Genomic DNA, 19,515 nt, shown 5'->3' with positions numbered 1-19,515 from the left:
TGTCTTATCAGGCTGGACTCCCCCAAGAGCAGTATTCACACAACTCTTCAACCCCCGGGGAGCAAGTGACTCAACAGAACTGTTTTCTTGGTTTCAAATGAGTCTGAGGAGGGGAAATCAGTTAATACCATAGCAGCAGCCGTCTGTGATGGACTGATCACAAAGCTGTGTCTTTCTAAGCCTCCTCACAAATCAAAAGGAGGGGAATCCCCAGGGCCCAGAAGCGCACATGAATAGAAAGCACCATCCAATGACAAAAACACCTAAAAAGGTCAGCAGAAACTCAGGGGGCTGCTGGAAATTCACCTCGCCTGCCTGTCTGTGCGGCTCAGTGGGCAGCCGGGGAGCGTGGGCTGAGACAAACAAACCACGCAAAAGCCCACTGGGCCACCGGAAACGTGCAGGGCAGGGGCAGGGAGGTTTCTTCTATGTCCCTGAGCCCCGGGGGCATCCGACAGCTGGCCTTGTTCCTGTCCAAGTCCCGGCTGCCAGAGACCTCTGGGGTCCATGCGGACCGAGCAAGGACACGCGGTTGCTGAAGCCATTGAAACTGCTGTGAGCAGCTCCCCAGGGTGTGTGCCGTTTCCTGCACTGACAGGATGCCCTGAGGCTGGCTGAAGGTGGAAACAGCACCCCAGCTCGCTGTCTGTGGCCTCCTTACCACTGCCATTCCACCTGGGCTCCGCAACTGACACGTGCTGACCTCACCCCCAGGGCGTGGAGCAGCTCTGCACCCCCACGCCCGGCGCGGTAGCTGCTGGCCCGGGGTTTCCACTCCGTCCCCTGCGTGTGCACCCGGAGAAGTAGTAGGCCACGGAGAAAGCCGCTCTGCCGGCCCCCAGCTTTCTCTCGTGCTCATTTTGGCCACGTGGCAGGTGCAGTCCTACCTCAGTGCGTTTCCTCTGAACTCAGTGGCCTAGCCCATGGCGAACAGGAGGCGGGAGAGTGGTGTTCTCCATCCCTCTGTGACTGAGTGTGCTTGTGCAACGCTGTGCGGATTCTCTTCCTCCATCTGTGTTGCCTTGGGCTGGGTCAGTGTCTTCTTTAGGGACTTGTTTGGAGCAGAGTGTTTCTCTAGCTGTGCCTGTGAACTTCACAGTGAAACCTACCAAAGGGATTTTTCTCCTTCAGGTCCATAAGAAGAGGTGTGAATTTTATGAAGATTTCTCCCTCATTCTTTTTCTCTCCCCCTCTCTCCCGCCCCTCTCTAACTGTGCCCCTGCCAATTAGTTCTGTGTAGGTTTTCTTGAGGTTGGAGATGATTAGAATAAAAGATAATGGATAAGTACACCACCAATACCAATTGAAATGTGCAACTTTTTTTGGTGTGTTTTTTTTTTTTTTTTTTCATAGCAGCCTGCCACCTTATAGTCATAACACATTCACTTTCTTCACATTTTCTGTGGACTTCACACTTTTAGGTACAGAGAGTTTAGGGGCCTTTCCCAGCATTGCACAGCAGGTGAGTGACAGAGCCAGAAATAAAAGGCAGCTGCCCAACTCCCATGGCAGTGTCTTCTTCCAGCCAAAATGAAGTTTGATCCCTTGACCACAAATATTTCAAAAGGAAAATCCCCCACAGCCCTTCAGACTTTCCCAGAAAACAATCGTCACGCCGACCTTCACGATGGAAATAGCAGGCTGCAATCCTAGAACCTTATCAGGTCCTTATGCTCAAGCTGACAGTTGATATTCTCTAGGCTGAAGCTAATGAAGACTTATTTTCCCCACAATGAAATGATTCCTAATTTTCCAGAGCTTGGCAAAACTAAGCCCATGAATAGCAAAACCAGATTTCTGATGCTCGAATTCCAAAATATTTGGTCTGATTTCTCACAACCAATATCGGAGATCAATTTTCAAAGCTACGAGTAACGGGAAGGGAGTTGTCAGGGGAATTGCAAGGGTGACTCTCTAGATCACATGTGTCAAACACACGGCCCGCCGGCCAAATCCAGCCCGCCAGGCCTTGCAATGTGGCCCGCACCGCGCTGTCATCACTGCACTCCGCTGTCAGTTTATGACATTGTCAGTTTATGACTGTTCAGTAAACCATTCGGCCCGCGATTTAGGCTGGATTTTAGATTTTGGCCCCTTCTCTGATTGAGTTCGACACCCCTACTCTAGATCCACTTTTGGGGAGGACATATCCTTGTTCCCTTCCACTCTTCTTGTCCTTTTCCCTCTGCCTCACACCCTTCCTGACCCCCCCCCCCCCTCCCTCTTTCTCCAGCTCCTACCACAGCAGATGGGTAGGGGAAGACACCGTCATGGTTGGAAAGCAGGAGGAGAGTTTGGTGAAAATCACTCCAGGGCCTTTCTCTCAGGCCTTGGTGGTGAAAAGGACTCAATGAACCTCAACAGTTTCCCACAGGAAAATCCCAGCCTCTGTCTCCTTACAAGCAAGAGATTGAGCAACCCTTAATGGAGCAGGATTAACATTCAGGATTTCTGCCTTATCCAAGGCCTCAGCTTGGATAGAAAGGCTAGGTCACGGTCATAGCTGTGGATCAGAATAATTTTAGATACCCGAGGTCACATTGTTAAAAAGTGCACTTTCAGCTGATAGACCGTTTTTAATGCAGAAAAGAGAGAAAATGAACGGTGCCTCCGGAGCCCGAGAACTGCAGAGCCCTGTCACTCAGGTGGCTGTTTGTGGGCAGTCAGCCCCCCAGGTCCCTGTCTGTCCTTCAGGGGCTGCCTCTGGCTGCCCAGGTTGTGCAGCGGGCGGCCTGTACTCTTGGGGGCTGTATCAGGACAATCACTGCAGCCAGCCCTACCTGCCCAGTCAAACCGATTTTGAAACTTCTCTGATTCTCTGTGTTAGGTTGTGGCAGATTTCTGGCAAGGAGTGGGCGGGAGGAAGCAGGTGTTTTTAGGGGCTGAAAAATGTCCCTGAGGTGCCTGAGGATGCCTTGTGATTCCTCTAGCCTAGCCTAGCCCTAAAACTGGGTTGCACACAGACAGGAGTTCCATGAAAAGTTTTCGTTTCCAAGCCTCTAGTGGGCTTTGAGAGTGACCAGCCCCAAGCATCTTAGGGCACTGAAAATCCACCAAAAAGATGGGCAGCATTCAACTAGGATTGCCTCCAATGCTGGGCACTTCTGAAGAGGCTGAAACTCTTTCCCAGTTTGACTTACAGGCATTTATGAGTGTTAGAGTCCCAAGATTGGGCTTGTTACTGTGTAGCATTTTGATGATTTTTTTCATGTATTCCTGGACCTTCTTTTCTAGCCGTGGACATTGAGGCCTGGAGAGCTCACCTGTCCCTGGGTCTGGGCTGGGAGTTCTCCCCTCTCTCTGCCCAGTGCTTCCTGGGAGGGAGAGTGGGTAGGGAGGCCTGCATATCCCTATTCTGAGTGATTTTTTAGCTATTGATCTCAGACAGGTGATTATAGTTCATGCTATGGAAGGTGTGGATTACACAGAAAGCGGAATGAGGACATGTTTGTGGGTCCTTAAAAAATCTTTGTCAATATTGAGTTGTGTTGTTTACCATAAATATCTCTTCTGTGGAGCAAACAGGGCCAAGTAGCCCATTCCAGCCTATTCTGTCCCTGGCTGAGCACAATCTCCCTCTTCTCTGCCATCTTCCAAAAGTCAAATAAAAGGAGCTTCCTTCCTTAGAGGCTCCCATTGTTCCAGGGATGTTCCATTTTCTCTCCTGTCCACAGAGGGTTGAATATACCAGATAGCTATTCATGGAGGCCCCAGCAAAGATACTCCCACATACTTCAATGTAGGGTGGATCAGACTAGACACATACATGGCCCAATAAGGCAGAATGTTTTCTGGACCAGGAGCAGGAGGTGTGAGTAGGTTGTGGATATAGCCTAGATATAGTCTGGTCATAGCATGGCTGAGGAAAGATGGGTCCCCATCAGACACAGGGACTAGTGGAGAGGCAAGCTCCATCAGTTAGTAGACTATAGCTCACCAGCCCATGACCCTCGGGGCTGATGGTTCTGCTGACCAGCACACTCTGCTCCTACCCTCTTCTCTCCAGGTACTTGCTCTCATAAGCTATCTTTTTGATAGTTAGCAGAAATGAGTCACATATTTTTGTCTGCTTGTGTGTTGGTTGGTTTTTCATTCCTACTCCTTCTGACCAAAATGGCATTCATTCCCACCACCCATCTGCCTTATGAGGTCATTTGCTCTTTTACTGGTTCGTGTCTCTTCATTTCTTTTCTCTAGCTGATGATACCTATATTGGGTATTTATGAATCTGTACTCTGAAGTTTCTTCTTTAGAGAGCTTCGTGGTTCTGAATGGAATATAGATGTTATACTGCTCTATACAGAAGGGTGGAGTAGGATGCATTTAGAGGACTTAGGAAATGGAAGACTTGGAGCCCAGGGGCATGGTCTTTGAAAGGAGAAGTCTCCCTCATCCCCTGTTTGCCTTTGGAGGGGAATTCTGAAAATGAGACTCAAGGGCCGTGTGGCATGATACGAGGGGCTATTTCCTATTCAAATGTACCTGCAGCATCCTAGAACCGAGAGAGCAGTGCAAAGAGGCCCTGGAGGGAGTGGTCTCTCCACACAGAAAGCTGAGTGGAGACAATTGTTACTCTACTTACCAGGCTTCCTACTGTCCCCAGAAGGTGGATGTACTCTTCTTCCCGAAGAGTAAACTAGGTAATCATAACTATTTAAAAGAATATTTCTTCCCCTTGGTCCAGGAGTCCAAGAGTACACTCTAGCCTTTTGGTTTGTAGTAGGTGATAGTATGTGTGAGGTGGGGATGGAGGAGGGTGTTGTATGTTTTAAATAAGCCATACTTTTAGAGAAATGGCAGGTGCAATTTCAATTAAATTTTTGTTGCTTTTGGAATATATCAGTAGCAACTATTTGTTCTTTGTCAGCAGTGGGCTGTATGCTGTACAAAAAAGGTGGTCAGGCAAGGTACAAATTGGCAAAGAATAATTAAAGACACGATGGGACTGACATTTAGTATTTTCCATTGGCCAGGCATCATGCAAAGGACATTACCCAGTTTAATCCTAGAAACCCCGTGAGTTAAGTATGATCACACCCAGAGAGGTTATGAACTTGCCCAATGTCACACAGCTAGTAATTGGTAGAACCCCGGATCTGAACTCAGGTCTGTCTGACTCCAAAGCCCTCACCCTAATCACTGGTACCAAGCGAGAGAGGTTCCAGTATTTCCAAGGCCGTCGAAGCAGCAGGAAAGCTCCTTAAAGTGTCAGTCAGAACTTGTTGCCAGAAACCAGATAGTGTTAAGACGGTTGATAATTTGCAATAGTGTTTTATAAGTTATTTTAAGACTGTCGTTTTCAAGTGTCCAGGTTGTCTTAGAGGCCAGCACATCTATAGTCTTCTGCCCAAGTTGTGATTATTTGCCCATTGATACTATTTGGAAATGTTTCCATTCCATCATTTTGCTGTACTCAGATTTAGAAAAACACAATTCAGGAAGATGGTATGATTAGCAACTCCCCGAGTTTGGTTGCTTCGTACCTTCAGTGATTTGGATTTCGGAATAATAATGAAAAAGGAGAGGATTTTTAGCAAAACCACTTAGCAGCTTGTTCTCTTGCTGCTGGGCAGCAAAAATGTTTCCTTTTCCATCCACTCTCCCATTGGGAGTGGAACTGAAAGTGGTTATCTTTTGAGGTACATCTGTAGAGTAGTTTGGTTTTAGACTGTGAAGGGTATCATTTTAATAGTTATGTGCTATAAAACCATATCTCAGTACAAGTTTCCTCTCTAGGACCAATGAAATAATAAATGTGAGAAACAGTGGTCTGAATATTTAGCAAGTGCCTTATCTTTTAACATACAAGTTTCACATCTTTATTTTTTCATCTTGTATATTATGACATACTTAGCAAGGTAGATATTCAATAATTTTTTATCTTATTACAGTTAGTATATCATTAGAGCTCTATTTGTTATCACCAATCCATCTTTTAGAATAACCCCTTTAAAAAAAGAACTTACCATATTTAGATCTCTCAGAAATTCCTCATTGTTCTTTTTACTAGGATAGACAGATTTTAGTGGTAGGTAAAGTACATAGTATTTTCAGATCCTATTGGTCTTGCTTAATGATTACTATCTTTTTCTTACTGAGAATTTTACATAAATTATTTTAATTACATAAAACTTAGAACCAATATTAGTAGAAATGATCAAGTACTAAAGTATATCCTGATGTAGAAAATCGTGATGTAGTGTTTTAAGCAATATACTAAGTCACTCATCTATACAGCATCATTCTGAAGGAAATAATAGTAGCTTCTACTTATTGAATATTTACTCTGTGACAGACACTGTATTAAGTACCTTACATGGATTATCTAATTTGATTCTCAAAACAATTCTATAAGATGTTATTTTACTTATGAACAAACAGAGCTCCAAGGTTTAAGTACCTTTTCTAAGGTTCACAGGGTCAGAGTCAGCATTTGAACCCAGTTTTATTGAACTCCAAAGCCCATATCCTTTATTATAAAGAGAGAAATGATTACAATCCCTAATTCATGCTCCCGAATATGATTATTTGTTTCTTATAAGAGCTGACTGTTATTTGACCATTTCCAGCCACTTTAATTGAAGACATATCATATGTGGTTCTTACCGGTCCAAATGAAAAGTAGCAATATAAAAGAGTATGAGCGGTAGGGTTAGCACATTCTCAGTGGGATGCTACAAGAGCTGAGCTGAGCTGTAAAGTAGTGGAGACCATGAGCCTCGCTGATACACAAAGACCTTGGGGAGCTTGTCTTTGCTAATAGAGGCCTTCATTTTGTCACTTGACCTTACCATCATGCTCCCGTCTCAGCCTTCAATTAAGCTGCCATTGGCATAGGATTTATAATGTGTCACTGGCCATTCAAGAGACAGCAGCAGAGGTGTGGCTGAAAAGCTGAACAATAAAGAATGGAATTGATTTTCATTACTGTTCAAATCAGGAAGATAACAAAACCATAACTGACCCCGGGACAGAACAAGACAGCCCAGCTAGGTGCAGATTTCAGGTACTAAATGCCTAGTAACCTTTTCAGAAGGTACATTTTCTCTGACAGACCAAGATGCTCATGGTTTATTTCTGCCCAAACCTTGGGAAATGATCAGTATTGGTGATGTTGAGCTTTTCCAGGAGAGAATCTGCATCTCATTTTTCCTGTTGGTTTCTAAACAATAGAATAAATTTTATAAGTGAGAATTTTTAAGGAAAATAACAGGGTTTTTATTTGTTTGTTTTGTTCTGTTTTTTAACTGAACCAAATGTAAAAATATAGCATGGCCACAGACCACATGAATGACGTAATTTTAGAGTCTTTTTCTAGGAATTTTTAGTGTTATAAACTTTATTTTGCATGGGTAAGATGACATTAGTTTGTGTTTTAAGTAAATAGTGAGACTGGAATTCTTTTGTTAGACTGTAATTAATTCAAAAGAAGAGTGTTCTTCCTTTGGGGTTGAATCCTTAAATTTGGAAATACAGCTCTGACTTTTAATTTAACAAGGCAAGAAGCCACAGATACCCTAATTTTAAATTATTACTTTTATTCAGCACTAGTAACTAGGGTTGTGGATATAATCTTAAGAATGAAAGTTTAATAACATGTTTACGCTGGTGTATTAATTTTCTGGTTAGCCTTCTATCATTCAGTCCCAACTTCCTCAGCATTGAGGATGAATTGATTATGGTTTATGTTCTGAAAGACAGCCCGTTTCCTGTGTTGTGAATGACCTGTGGGCTTTGCCAGACACACTGGCCTGCAGATAAAACTGATGAAAGTCCGCAAGGGGGTTTTCCTACCTGTGTACTTATCAGTCTTCCTCCGAGCCACAGTCTGCCTTTTGAGAGTTCTAATAATTAATTTGGTCTTCTCTCTTCTCCCTTTCCCCCCACCTTCTCCCTGTCTGTTCACAGGTTATCTTGACGAATCAAATTACAACCCATCTGAGTGGAGCCCTAGCTTCTCAGGCAGACCTGGTGTCTCCAGCTGATGACTTGCCCCTGTCTGAAGGTAAGGGATCTGTCCTGGAGGGGCTGAAACTTGACACTGACCTACAGCCCCACAACCTCTCTGCTCCTGGGAGAGCCCAGAGACCCGCTCGCAGGCCCTGGCCAGTGAACCCAGCCAGAGCCCGGCGATGCAGGCTTGGCCACCTTTCCTGGCATCTGATCCCTTATATTTGGAGAGTCTCTTGCTCTGTTACTGTAAGTGAGGTTCCTTTTCCACCCGAGTGAGTCGTCTTAATGGATGGGTATCCATCACCTCCGCCTTCAGGCTTGTGGCTCCTCTGTAGGTTGCTTTGGGTCCTTGGTGTGAGGGCTGGTGACCTGCTAACTGACTCTGTTTTTGAGACTGATGCTTAAAGGTTGGCTTTACCAGTGGTCCCGCAGCAATTTAGCCTTTCCTCGTGCCGGGTACTTTTAGTCCTGGTCAAAGCATACACCAATGTGATGTGCCAGTGATGTGGCATTCCCTGTCAGCTCTACCGAAAGATGAAGAGAAATGCTCCATGCTGGTAAATCTGCAAAATTTTCTCCACCCTCCCATGCTAGCAAAGGTCAGGCCAGCTACGGTTTTCATAGCGAGGGGAATTACACCGCTGAGCCAGTGGGTGGTTTCTAGTTTTATTCAAAGTTCTTACTTGACATTTCTGAGTTCTGCTAGTTGTACTCTTTCAGGGCAGAATACTGTGGGCCTGTGTGTGTGTGTGTGTGTGTGTGTGTGTGTGTGTGTGTGTAGCTGTCCCAGGCCGCTCTGCACTTTCCTTTTTCTGAGAATTATTCATGATGGCATATGTGGGACTTCGAGGCCTCACAGGCTCCTGACTGGCCAGGTGATCTTCCATTGATTGGCCTCAGTTTATGGTCCCCCAAATACGAAGACTATACCCCTGCTTCTCAGTGGTATGTTTTAGAGTGAAAACTAGTTATTGATTTAAAGCAGTAGTAAAATGCACTCAGTACCCTGCTTCCACATCAGTGATGCATTATCGCTCCCCGTCACCTGGACTGAGAAGCCAGAATCATTTCATATCCCTTCTGCCTTATATTCTTTTCACCAAGTCTATGGAGTTCTTCTTCCCAAATATATCTCCCCATCTCTTCTTCTTCTTCTTCTTCTTTTTTTTTTTTTACAATTTGAATTATGATCAGCTGACTCATTCAACTTATAATTGGATTTTTATTTTTTATTGTTTAAAGTATTACATATATTAGTACATATATTCCCCCCCCCCTCTTGTCCTTCCCCCAGCCTCCCCTACCCCTTGTTGGGGTAGGGGAGGCTGGGGGAAGGACATAATTGGATTACTTTAATAAAATTCCAATATGCCTTCCCAACTGCAAACTCTGCCATTTTTCTTCTGCCACTGTCAATTGGAACTTACTGGTTGGGCTGTGTTTTCTTTGTCACTCCCCTACGGAGAAATCTGGGTGATGTTTCAACCTGTGTTTTGAGAATGGGCTAAAATCAATATGCTGATTTTAAAATATTTAGGACTTTGTGATTCGTCATCTGAAAGTCGGCCAGAGTGGAAGTATTTACACCATGGAAATCAGCAACTGCTAACAATCAAGTTATTTTCCTTTTCTTTTGCATGAATCTGTTTCCAAAACACCACAAGATAAAGTCAGTACTTCTTAACACTTCGAAGTCTTGTCTCTCCTTCCTGTTCAACCCGCATTGACATTTCCTTGGCTCCTACGCCAAGTGTGTGGACTTACTGCTCACCGCTTCCTCCTCTCTGCTCCCCTCCTCAGCCCCTCCCCGCCCCCTCTCCCCCCTCTGCTGGGACAGCTCACCTAATCTTGAACAGCATTTCCCTTTTTCACTTCTACCTCTGCTTCTCTTCCCAGATCCTCCCACTCCTTGGAGGGTTACAGGCCACCCCTTCCACAAAACCTCCTCTTCTGTCCCAGTGGGCATGGCTCTCACTCTCTGTTCTCCTCTGTGATCCCTCTACCTGCTCCGCTAGATAAAGAAAAGGTCTAGAAAAAATTAATTTAATTTTTCATGGTTTCCCGACTAGATTGGCAGATATTTTAAGGACACAGACTATCTTGTATTCTTTTTGTCTCCATGTTGTGCCTGAGTGACTAGCAAAGTTCCAGGCACATTTAGGCAGTAAGTAAATGCTGAATGAATACCCCAGTTCATACTTTGTAAAAATAGTAACCATGAGAATCACATAAGACACCTATGAATGTCATAAAAAAAATGTTGTAATTATTTCACGCGCCACAGACACACACCACACACATTTATTCAGCTCTGAGGAAAAGAAAGTATCTTGTTTCTTTATTTGAAAGCCAGTAAGTAAGAGGACTTTGCTTTGTCTTGGCTTCCTGGTTTATCTTAAACAAAGAAGAGTCAGTGAAACAGATAACCAAGGAAATTGCTTTGGGGCTTCAGTGTAAGCACTTCAAGAAAACAATAACGAGGTATTTGTGGCAAAGGAAGGGTTACCAGCTCATTCTTAGACAACTTTTTCTTATTATGTTATCCCAGGGAGGATGGAAACAATTCATTTTTTATTTTATTTTTAGGTCTTTTTAGGTCATTTTTAAAGGTCTTTTACTTGCATAGCTGAGCAGGTGAAGAGGCTATAGAAATCTTTTTTCTGAAGTCTATACTGAAATTCCCTACCAGTGAATTAAAATGAATAGGTTTCTTAGCATATTTATACCTGTTTAAATGCATTATAGTGTTCGTTAATGTTACTGTGATTCATATGGATAAATGGCTTTGTTGTTGTCTCAGGCATCCATGGTTTCATTAGCTTGGTGACCTTGAGCAGGTCTTTTAATTACTTTGGTCTCAGGTTTTTTTCTGTTAAATGACAGGTGAGATGAGTTGCCAGAGTCTTTTCTAGCTCTAATGTTGGACATTCATACTGTGGGTCTGAAGATCAGGAACATTCACTAGGTGATGGGTATCGAAAAGCCTCATTTTTCAGACTGGGAAGAATGACCTTGTTGTCCTAGATTAGGCATCATAGGAAGGATCTTCAGAAATCCTAGCATTGAGTCGAAACTGGTTTGGCTCAGTGGTAGAGCGTCGGTCTGCGGACTGAAAGGTCCCAGGTTCGATTCAGGTCAGGGGCATGTACGTTGGTTGCAGTCACATCCCCAGTAGGGTCTGTGCAAGAGGCAGCTGGTCGATGTTTCTCTCCCATCGACGTTTCTAGCTCTCTATCTCTCTCCCTTCCTCTCTGTAAAAAATCAATAAAATATATTTTAAAAAAAAGAAAAAAGAAAAAAGAAATCCTAGCATTGATACCTTTGGCATGCCTACAGCAATCTCCTCTCCCTATTGCTCTCTCTTTCTCTGTAAACTCTCTGGTCTTGTCTGTCCATCGCTTGCCCTCTCTGCCTTTCTTCCACACAAATGTGTGCAAAAGAGGTGTGTGCAAACCAGTGCAAGTGGGAAACACCCTGGTGAGTGAGCTCGAGGTCCCCCTGACCTGTAATGGATTTCAGCTGCAGAACAGAGGGCACCGCTTAAAAGGCACTCCCTTGCAAAGAGTTGGTGAGAATCAGCGGCCACTGGGCAGCCGGCGATAAAATGATCCGAGGTGACCTGAGCGAAGTACCCAGCAGGGGCTGGTTCGGAAAATGAAGTTTCTTCTGCTCTGACACAGAACAGGGAATGCAAGTGACCTGGCCCAACTGAGAGATCTCTTCTACCCCATGATCCCTACTATTAATATCTACCAGCTGCAGGCCCAGAGCATCCCCCTGCTGAGATCAAAAGGACCCCTATCTTGGCTGGAACAAGGTCATCTGCACAGGCCTGTAAATAGGCCGGCTGGCTCAGGGACCTCTGTAGGGGAGGAGAAGTCAGGAGAGGGGAGGTGCTCTCTCATGCTCCTTTAATCTCCAAGGACCAGCTGTTGCCTCCCAGTGTTTGTAAAGTGGAGAGTTCTTTGGTTTTGTGTTGCTTTTTCCCCTTATTAAATGTGTGGCTAGGCTGGTGCTTGGATTATGTAGACCCAAGTTTACTGCTTGGGCCCACTGTATGGCTCCCTTCATTGAGGTTTCATTCCCCTGTGGAGTTATCCAGCTCCTAAGTGGGAGAGCCGCAGAGGGAGACGTGGACCCCGAAGGCCAAGGACTTTTTTCAGTGCTGCATGGTACTGTGTCTGGAGAAGGCATGAGAGGACAAGTTGAATTTTCTCTATTTAGTTAAATAACTTCTCATACGTACAGTGTGCTTATCAATTTTTAGTCTGCCTTTCACAAATATTATTTCATTCAGTTGTGAGAATGAAACTTTTAAGACTTACGCAAATCAATCAAAATTATACAGTGAACCAAAGGGCAGAAATCAGGATTTTCATTCTTATGATCTACATTATTCTCAAGCTGGCACTGTGAGTGAAAGTATTTTCTCCAGTGTTTTGTTTCATTGACAGAAACTCAGGGATTTAGGTTGTTACAGAGGTCAGTGACTGGCTATTGACTAGGTTATCGTGATGGCTATTGATTTGGATATTGTGCTGGTAACTGACTAGGTTATCATGACTGTTCTGGCCAAGGACATGTTCCTCAGATGCCCTGGCCAGTTCTTCCTGGTGGTCAGCAAAGATACTAAGAATGATTGGATCTTGGTCACAGGGAATGTCCCTTTTGCCCATAGTGATTGGTAAATAAAGGACCTAGCAGTCCAGCTGGCCTAAGACACCACATTTTATTCTGAAGTCACCTGAGCTTGGACCAGAAGGACCGGCTGGACCGCTGTCCAATAAGCACAGTTGGTAAGTGAGATGGACATGCAGTGGCAGCAGGGCCTGTGTAAGACTGAAGCTCTGCTCAGCATAGGCTTCTAGCTTTTCCCCTCTGATGATTTAATGGGATAGCGTTACTTCGGTGTGGCAACACAGCTCATTTCAGCAATCCCAGAGACTTCGTGGAAAGGAAGCATCATCAGGCTGCCATCCTGGCATTCCCAGCATCTGGCATGTTAGTTAGTATTCTTCTATCTGCAGTCACAGTTTTTGATAGATAATAGCACTTAAAAACTAAAATGGCCCAGTCAGCATGGCTCAGTGGTTGAGCATCGACCTATAAACCAGGAGGTCATGGTTTGATTCCCGGTCAGGGCACATGCCAGGGTTTCAGGCTCCATCCGCAGGAGGTAGCTGATCAATGATTCTCTCATTGTTGATGTTTCTATCTCTCTCTCCCTCTCTCTATGAAATCAATAAAAATATATTTAAAACAAAACCTAAACATGGAAAGGGCATGGATGGGTAGAGGAAAAAACACAAGCGAAAAGGCAGTGCTTATAGAACCAAGAGTGGTTTCTAATTTTTGTGTGGGAAGCCTTTTTATTTTGGTTGAATTGATGACTTATTTCATGTGCAAGAGAAAGTATTTTAGGATTCATTCTCCCCAAGAAACCATCCTTGCAAAAAGTTGGAGTACACTTGAAAGAGTATATGCAAGTACGTGGCTTGTGTCTCTTCTAAAATAAATTCACCAAGGAGGAACAGCCCAGAACAGTTGGGACGAACGAGGGACTCATGGTTGCGAGAGAAGCCGACTTCAAAGCATGGTATGAATTTTCAAGTTTTATTTCCACTCTTGCTTTCCAGCTGGATCTGCTCTGGATTTACTGCAGGATGTTTGAAAATGTGGCTCCCTGCTAATCTCAGACAGTTGCTATGATCAATGGTTTCTTTCATTTCCGATAAAAAACACTGGTGTTTCTGCTTAAATCGTGTGTACTTTCAGCTTTATTATTGTAGTCGTAATTTATTGTCCAGCATTACCCAAATTTGTAATCCATTAACCACAGACTTTGGGGTGGGTTGGTCAAGTTAGCGGAATTCTCTCCACACTTGGGCTCCAAGGCCCTCTGCAGCCCAGTCCCAAACCAAACGTTCCCCTGTGTGGGCAGACTATGTGCAAACGGGTACAGGTGGAGCCGCCTGAAAAGTTCACCTCTCAGGGCGCTGGTGCGGGGTGGCTATAATTAGTGCTTCGAAAACATCAAGTGTCACCATGTGACTGCAAGGTTAATATTAACAACGGTGATCGACATTGTTAACATTAGCATTTCCATAGCATTTTAAAAATGTCCTAAAATGATGAATCACTTAATCCACCTCAAGCCACCGAAGCATGAAGGAGACTTGCTCAAAAGCCACACAGTGAGTGAGAGGTGGTGGTGCTGGGAGCAGCAGTCAGAGCCCCTCCCAGGAAAACCTAGATTTGGACACTGCTGCCCCTTAGGCGTGAGTTTTGGATAAAAATATCCAAGTATCCTGGTGACCTTTCCATTTTTGATTCCAAAGCCGCAGACATATATCAATACAAACAACTTAGTTCCAGCAACTGTTCAGATGCCATGAAAGGCCTAATTTATAGAAAAAGATTAAAAGCACCAAAAACATTTGGTGTTTAGCTAAAGAAAGCCTAAATATTATGTGAGCGGGGTGGTGGTGGCTAGCGCTGAGAGGACTGGGCACAGTCTACAGATGCCTATAATTCTCAAGAGGCAGAGGAACTTGAGGGTTTTCAGCAGGGGCCAAGGGCAATAGCACCATGACCAAGGGGTCAAACACTGGAGTCAACCGCCAGGAAGTACTTCCTGGTCAGGAGCCCTGTTTTGCTAGTGACAGTTTGCCAAAGAGAGACACATGTGAAGCAGGATCAAATGAAATGGGAGCCAGAGTATTCTTTGGGAAAATCTTTGAAATGGTTCATGGGATGCTGGGCTAGATTTTTGAAAGTATTTTCCCCTTACCCTCAGACCTCTTTACTCTCTAGAACTTAAAGGTTAATTTCTCAGATGCCAATTTTCATGTTACTCTCAGGGTCATGAAGGCAGAAAGGATGAGAACACCAAAGCCAATTTTGTTAATTGTTTCAACTACAGAGATGATGGGGCTGAAATCCCAGAGAATGAGATGCGGAGCTTCAAGGTGGAAGGATTCTCTGGTTTACCATTATTAAAGAGATTTCTATACCAAATACGAGAGGTCAAAGATCATAAAGAGAGGCTGGTTTCTAGGAATGGTGCCCAGGTGATAAACTTAGTTTGTGTTGTAATGTAGCATGTGTTTTTGATGTTTACTAGGATTTGGGGAGGATTGTAGCAAGGTCTGCCAAGGTGGTTTGTCCAAGGACAGTCCCGCTGAGCTCTGACTGAGGTTTGGATCTCTCTGATGACATTTCTTCTCTATCTTTCTCTCTCTCTCTCCATATATATATATACACACACACATATATATATATACACACAAACACACACATATATATAATTGATTTTTTTTTTTACAGAGAGGAAGGGAAAGGGATAGAGAGCTAGAAACATCGATGAGAGAGAAACATCGACCAGTTGCCTCCTGCACACCCTCTACTGGGGATGTGCCCGCAACCAAGGTACATGCCCTTGATCAGAATTGAACCTGAGACCCCTCAGTCCACAGATCGACACTCTATCCACTGAACCAAACGGGTTTCGGCATTTTTCTCTTCTTGTTCCTGATAAGCCACTCAATAAATATCAGTTGGATTAAACTATATTTCATTCGGTCATACTGACATGTCCTGTTTATTAGCTGCATTCTTGCATATATTAGCAAAATTTAAGAGTTATGGTCCCTCAGAATTTTTTTTGGCTGGATGAAGAAACCTTCCAATGCCTTTCATGTGTTGTGGAGCCCGTACCACACGCACTATGTTAATGTTACAGGAAATCCAGAAATTGACAAGAGTGGTCCCTGCCCTCCCAATGTTTATGGTGGAGTTTGAGAATAATTCTAAAGGAGATCAATATTAAGGAAAATGTGTGTGCTGCCTTCAGACAGTATGGCGTGAACCAGAGGCTTCAGGAGTTAGGAAGAGGGGACCTACCAGCTGAGGCAAATCTGAAGGGTTCAGAGAGGAAGAGTAAGAGATAGGCCTGGGGGGAGGGATATGGTTTCAATAGGCAGAGAAGAGTGAAGATCAGGGAATGCTGTAAATAAAGGCTTAAGTTCAGAATGGGCCACTCTTATCTCCCCTCATTCTCCCCTCTCAAAATCTGTTCTAGCCACAGAGCCTACTCTCTTGTTCCTCAAACTCACCAAAGTGTTTCTGCCTCTGGGCTTTTGCATTTGCTTTTCCACTGACCAGAGCACTTGTGATCATCCTTTGTCCTGCTCCCTTACTATTGTACATCAGTCTCACTCCAGTCTCATCTCTTCTCAGAGAGGTCTTCCTTCATCTCTTTAAGATACAACCCCTATCCCTACCCCATCCTTCTCTACCTCCTAACCCAGTTTTATTTTTCTTTATTGCCGTTATCACTGTCTGACCTGTATTAGAATTTTATTTGTTTGTGGGTTTATTGTCTGCCTCTTTTGTTTTCACATAATCTCCTAAAGGTCACTTTGTCTTGATCACTTTTGTAGCCTCTAGTTCCTGGAGGGTATTCAGTACATATGGGATCTAAATTGCAGGGAAATGCGGGGTATGTTGGGAAGGGAGCAGTAACTAGGAATAGATTGGGGCCAGACTTTTGAATATCAGACCGAATTTAGACTTTATGCTAAAGTGATTCTAACTATGCACTCTGAAGGCTGTCTGGATAAGATGTGTGGAATGGCTTAGGGGTGGGGGATTGAGGTAAGGAGACAATGAACTCATCAAATATTTAGGAAAATAGGGCACCCATTATGCACCAGGAGCTGTACTTGGTGCTGAGGATACAGAGATGATAGTCTAGATAGATCTATCGTTAACAAAGACATGGTGGCAAAACCATAGTCCTTTGAAGCACTGCCAATCATTCCCTATGACTGGGAGTGCAGGGGCCACACATGAGAATGGCACAGGGTTAGGCTTGAGAAGTAGGCAGTGTGGAGCATGAACATCTGGCATGCCATGTTAGGGAGCTAATGATTGTTTCTGAGCCCCTGTGAGAAGAATATGAGGATAATCCATTGGCAGCTCATCATTTCCTTGATCAACATGATTGATGAGGCTTATTCGACTGGCTAGGAATGTTTCTCTTTCCTCCCTTATAGTTCCATGTGCATCCCTTCCAAACCCACATGCTCAATCAAAGAAGATGGATGGCTCCCCCGAGAGAGTAGGCTGTTCTTCAGTCAGAGATATGGAGTGATTGTTTTTCCCCACCAGAACCTTTATTCCCAGGGTTCTCAAGCCTTAGCGTGCAGCTGAGTCACCTGGAGGGGTTTTTAATGCACACACTGCTGGCCTCCCACTCCCGAGTTTCAGTCAGCTGAGCAGATATTATTGTACGTTTGCTAAGAGCATCTGTATACCTCTGTTGATCCCTCTAGTCATGTCCATTCTCAGCATTCTCCCTTTTTTCCAGATCAAATTTTCAACATTATCTACCTATTCCTGGTCCATGCCTTCAAGCCAATATAATGGATTTAAGGGGAAAATTTGAAAACATTTTATTTCCAGTCCCAGAAAAACCCTCAGCAGAGAGTCTGATTTTTACAGGTTAAATGCAAGTGTGTGTGTGATGTTGATTTTCTTAAACATGCTTCTGTGCAATGGCTCATAAGAAAACCTGTTTCCTAGGAGGGTTACTTCCAGACACAGAGGATGGATGATACCTTAGTGGGCCAGGGACTTGTTTGGTTTTTAAATATAGTATAGAGATGAAGGAAGCTAGAAGAGTGCTAAAATAAATTGCTCCTGAGTTGAATAATAAGGAAAATACACCCCCAAGAGAGCTCTAGACCAGAAAGAGATTACATAATTGAAATCTTTAAGGTGTAGCCCAGGAAACAAACAGCAGTGACTAGGGGACTGCCAGAGCCCAAGGGTGGATCCAAGGTTCCAGGCAGGCAGAACCCCCTTGTTCCTTCAGGGACCAAACCGGAACCAAGAGAAATAGCTTATACTTTGATATTAGTACAGAATTAAGATAAATTGACAACAGCAACAACAACAAAAACAACAACAAAAAAGGAATCCTGTCTTATAGTCATTAGGATGTAAGTTCCTTGAGGACAAGAATCTTTGTCTCCTTTGTTCACTGTTGGATCCACTGAGCCTAAAATAGTATCTGATAATTGTAGTTACTCGAAGAATGAGGCACCCATAGTCACAAGGCAGGGCAATCAAAGAGCTAGCTAAAGCTTTAGACCTGTATTCATCTAAGAGAAGCATGAAACTGATGCATCATGTATGGCCCAAAGTTCCTTCAAGGTGCAGTCAGCCTTAATGATGTACCAGCACCAACTGTGATAACAACAGTGGGCACTCAGGAAAAGTGTCAGAACAGAGAGACCAGGAGACTAAATGCTGAACTTTGGAAGAAGAAATCTACATTCACACAAGAGTGACTGAAGTAGTTTAGTTTGATCCACAATAAGGAGGTTTATTAGGTACCTACTCTCCACTAGGTCCGGTGCTAGGCAGATGCTCAGGATTCAGAGACAAATGCTACATTCTCTGCTCTTTGGGAAACTCAGTCAGATGGTGGTGGGAATCGCTATGGACAAGAATACAGAGTGCGTGATGATGGCTCTAGGTTCAGATATTGCTGGGGAAGCACAGAGGAGTCTTATTTGGGGATGGAGTGCTCTAAGAAGGCTTTTCAGGAAGGAGACACTTGAGCTGGATGTGGAAGGATCAGGAGAAGCTCCCCAGAGGAGAAAGAGGAGGGAAAGGTGCTCCTGGTGGAAGGAAAAGCCCATGTCATGGACTAGAGGTGGGGGTGGTGGAGACTATGGGAGGTCCACGGTGGCTGGCATGGAAGGGAGTGCCAGAGATAGGCAGGGGCCAGACTGTGAAAGGTCTTACCCAGCAAGCTGGTCAGTGTGGATTCTTCCCTGAGGAAGATGGGGAGCCCCTGGAACGGGGAAGTGATAGGATCACTTTGTCCTTCCAGGTGATATCTCAGGCAGCAATGCACAGGTGAGAGGGGATGGAGATGGAACTAGGGAACTTGGATGTGGATCTCTTTGGGGGGAGTCACTTTTGCATGAGGCTTGCCCTTAAGGCAGAGGGAACTTTACAATCAGCTTTTCCCATTCTAAAGTCCGGTGGCCAGGTCTGGCTTGGATTTCTGCCTCATCAACCTGGGAGAGAGCTCTTTGGTACCCTAGACTTCTGAGTAACATTGGATGAGCCCTCAATGTATCAAGGTACCTCCTAGCTAGAAATGGCTCTCCCTAATTCTTCACTGGGTGGTTAGAGAAAATATCAAGTGATGTAAAGTACTAAACAGCACTCTGGAAATAAGTACAATTTTTATGTTCCTTTTGCCAGTGATTATAAAACATTAAGTGCCTATTATGTGTCAGGCACTATACTATGCATGAAAAATTCCAACAGCCTTTGTGGGGTTCGGTCATTACCCCCCATTCTGCAAACAAAGAAACTGAAGCACAGAGTGTTCACGTAGCTTCCTGATGATCCTCTAATTACTGATTAGCTGGGATTTAAACCTAGAGGGTCTGGCTCAGAGTCCACCACGCTCTTTACCAGTAGCTACACTCGGCTCTACAAGACAACAATGCAATGACTTCATATTTCTGTCCTTGCCAG

The 19,515-nt window shown here is 44.3% G+C and overlaps 1 protein-coding gene across 2 annotated transcripts in view; it reads left to right on the top strand.

Annotated features, from left to right (window-relative positions):
• The window catches only part of RAD51B (RAD51 paralog B), a 489,897-nt gene that overhangs the window by 332,273 nt on the left and 138,109 nt on the right, over nucleotides 1-19,515 (top strand). For both annotated transcript variants that reach the window (XM_084867046.1, XM_084867047.1), the window contains one exon: nucleotides 7,909-8,005. In XM_084867046.1, coding sequence (XP_084723172.1) covers nucleotides 7,909-8,005 — 97 coding nt within the window. The remainder of the gene's footprint in view (nucleotides 1-7,908; nucleotides 8,006-19,515) is intronic.

The sequence above is a fragment of the Pipistrellus hanaki genome (assembly GCF_964339955.1).
Source record: "Pipistrellus hanaki genome assembly, chromosome: 1".
In the NCBI taxonomy this organism is placed as follows: Eukaryota; Metazoa; Chordata; class Mammalia; order Chiroptera; family Vespertilionidae; genus Pipistrellus; species Pipistrellus hanaki.
This window is presented reverse-complemented; position numbering and strand designations above follow the sequence as displayed.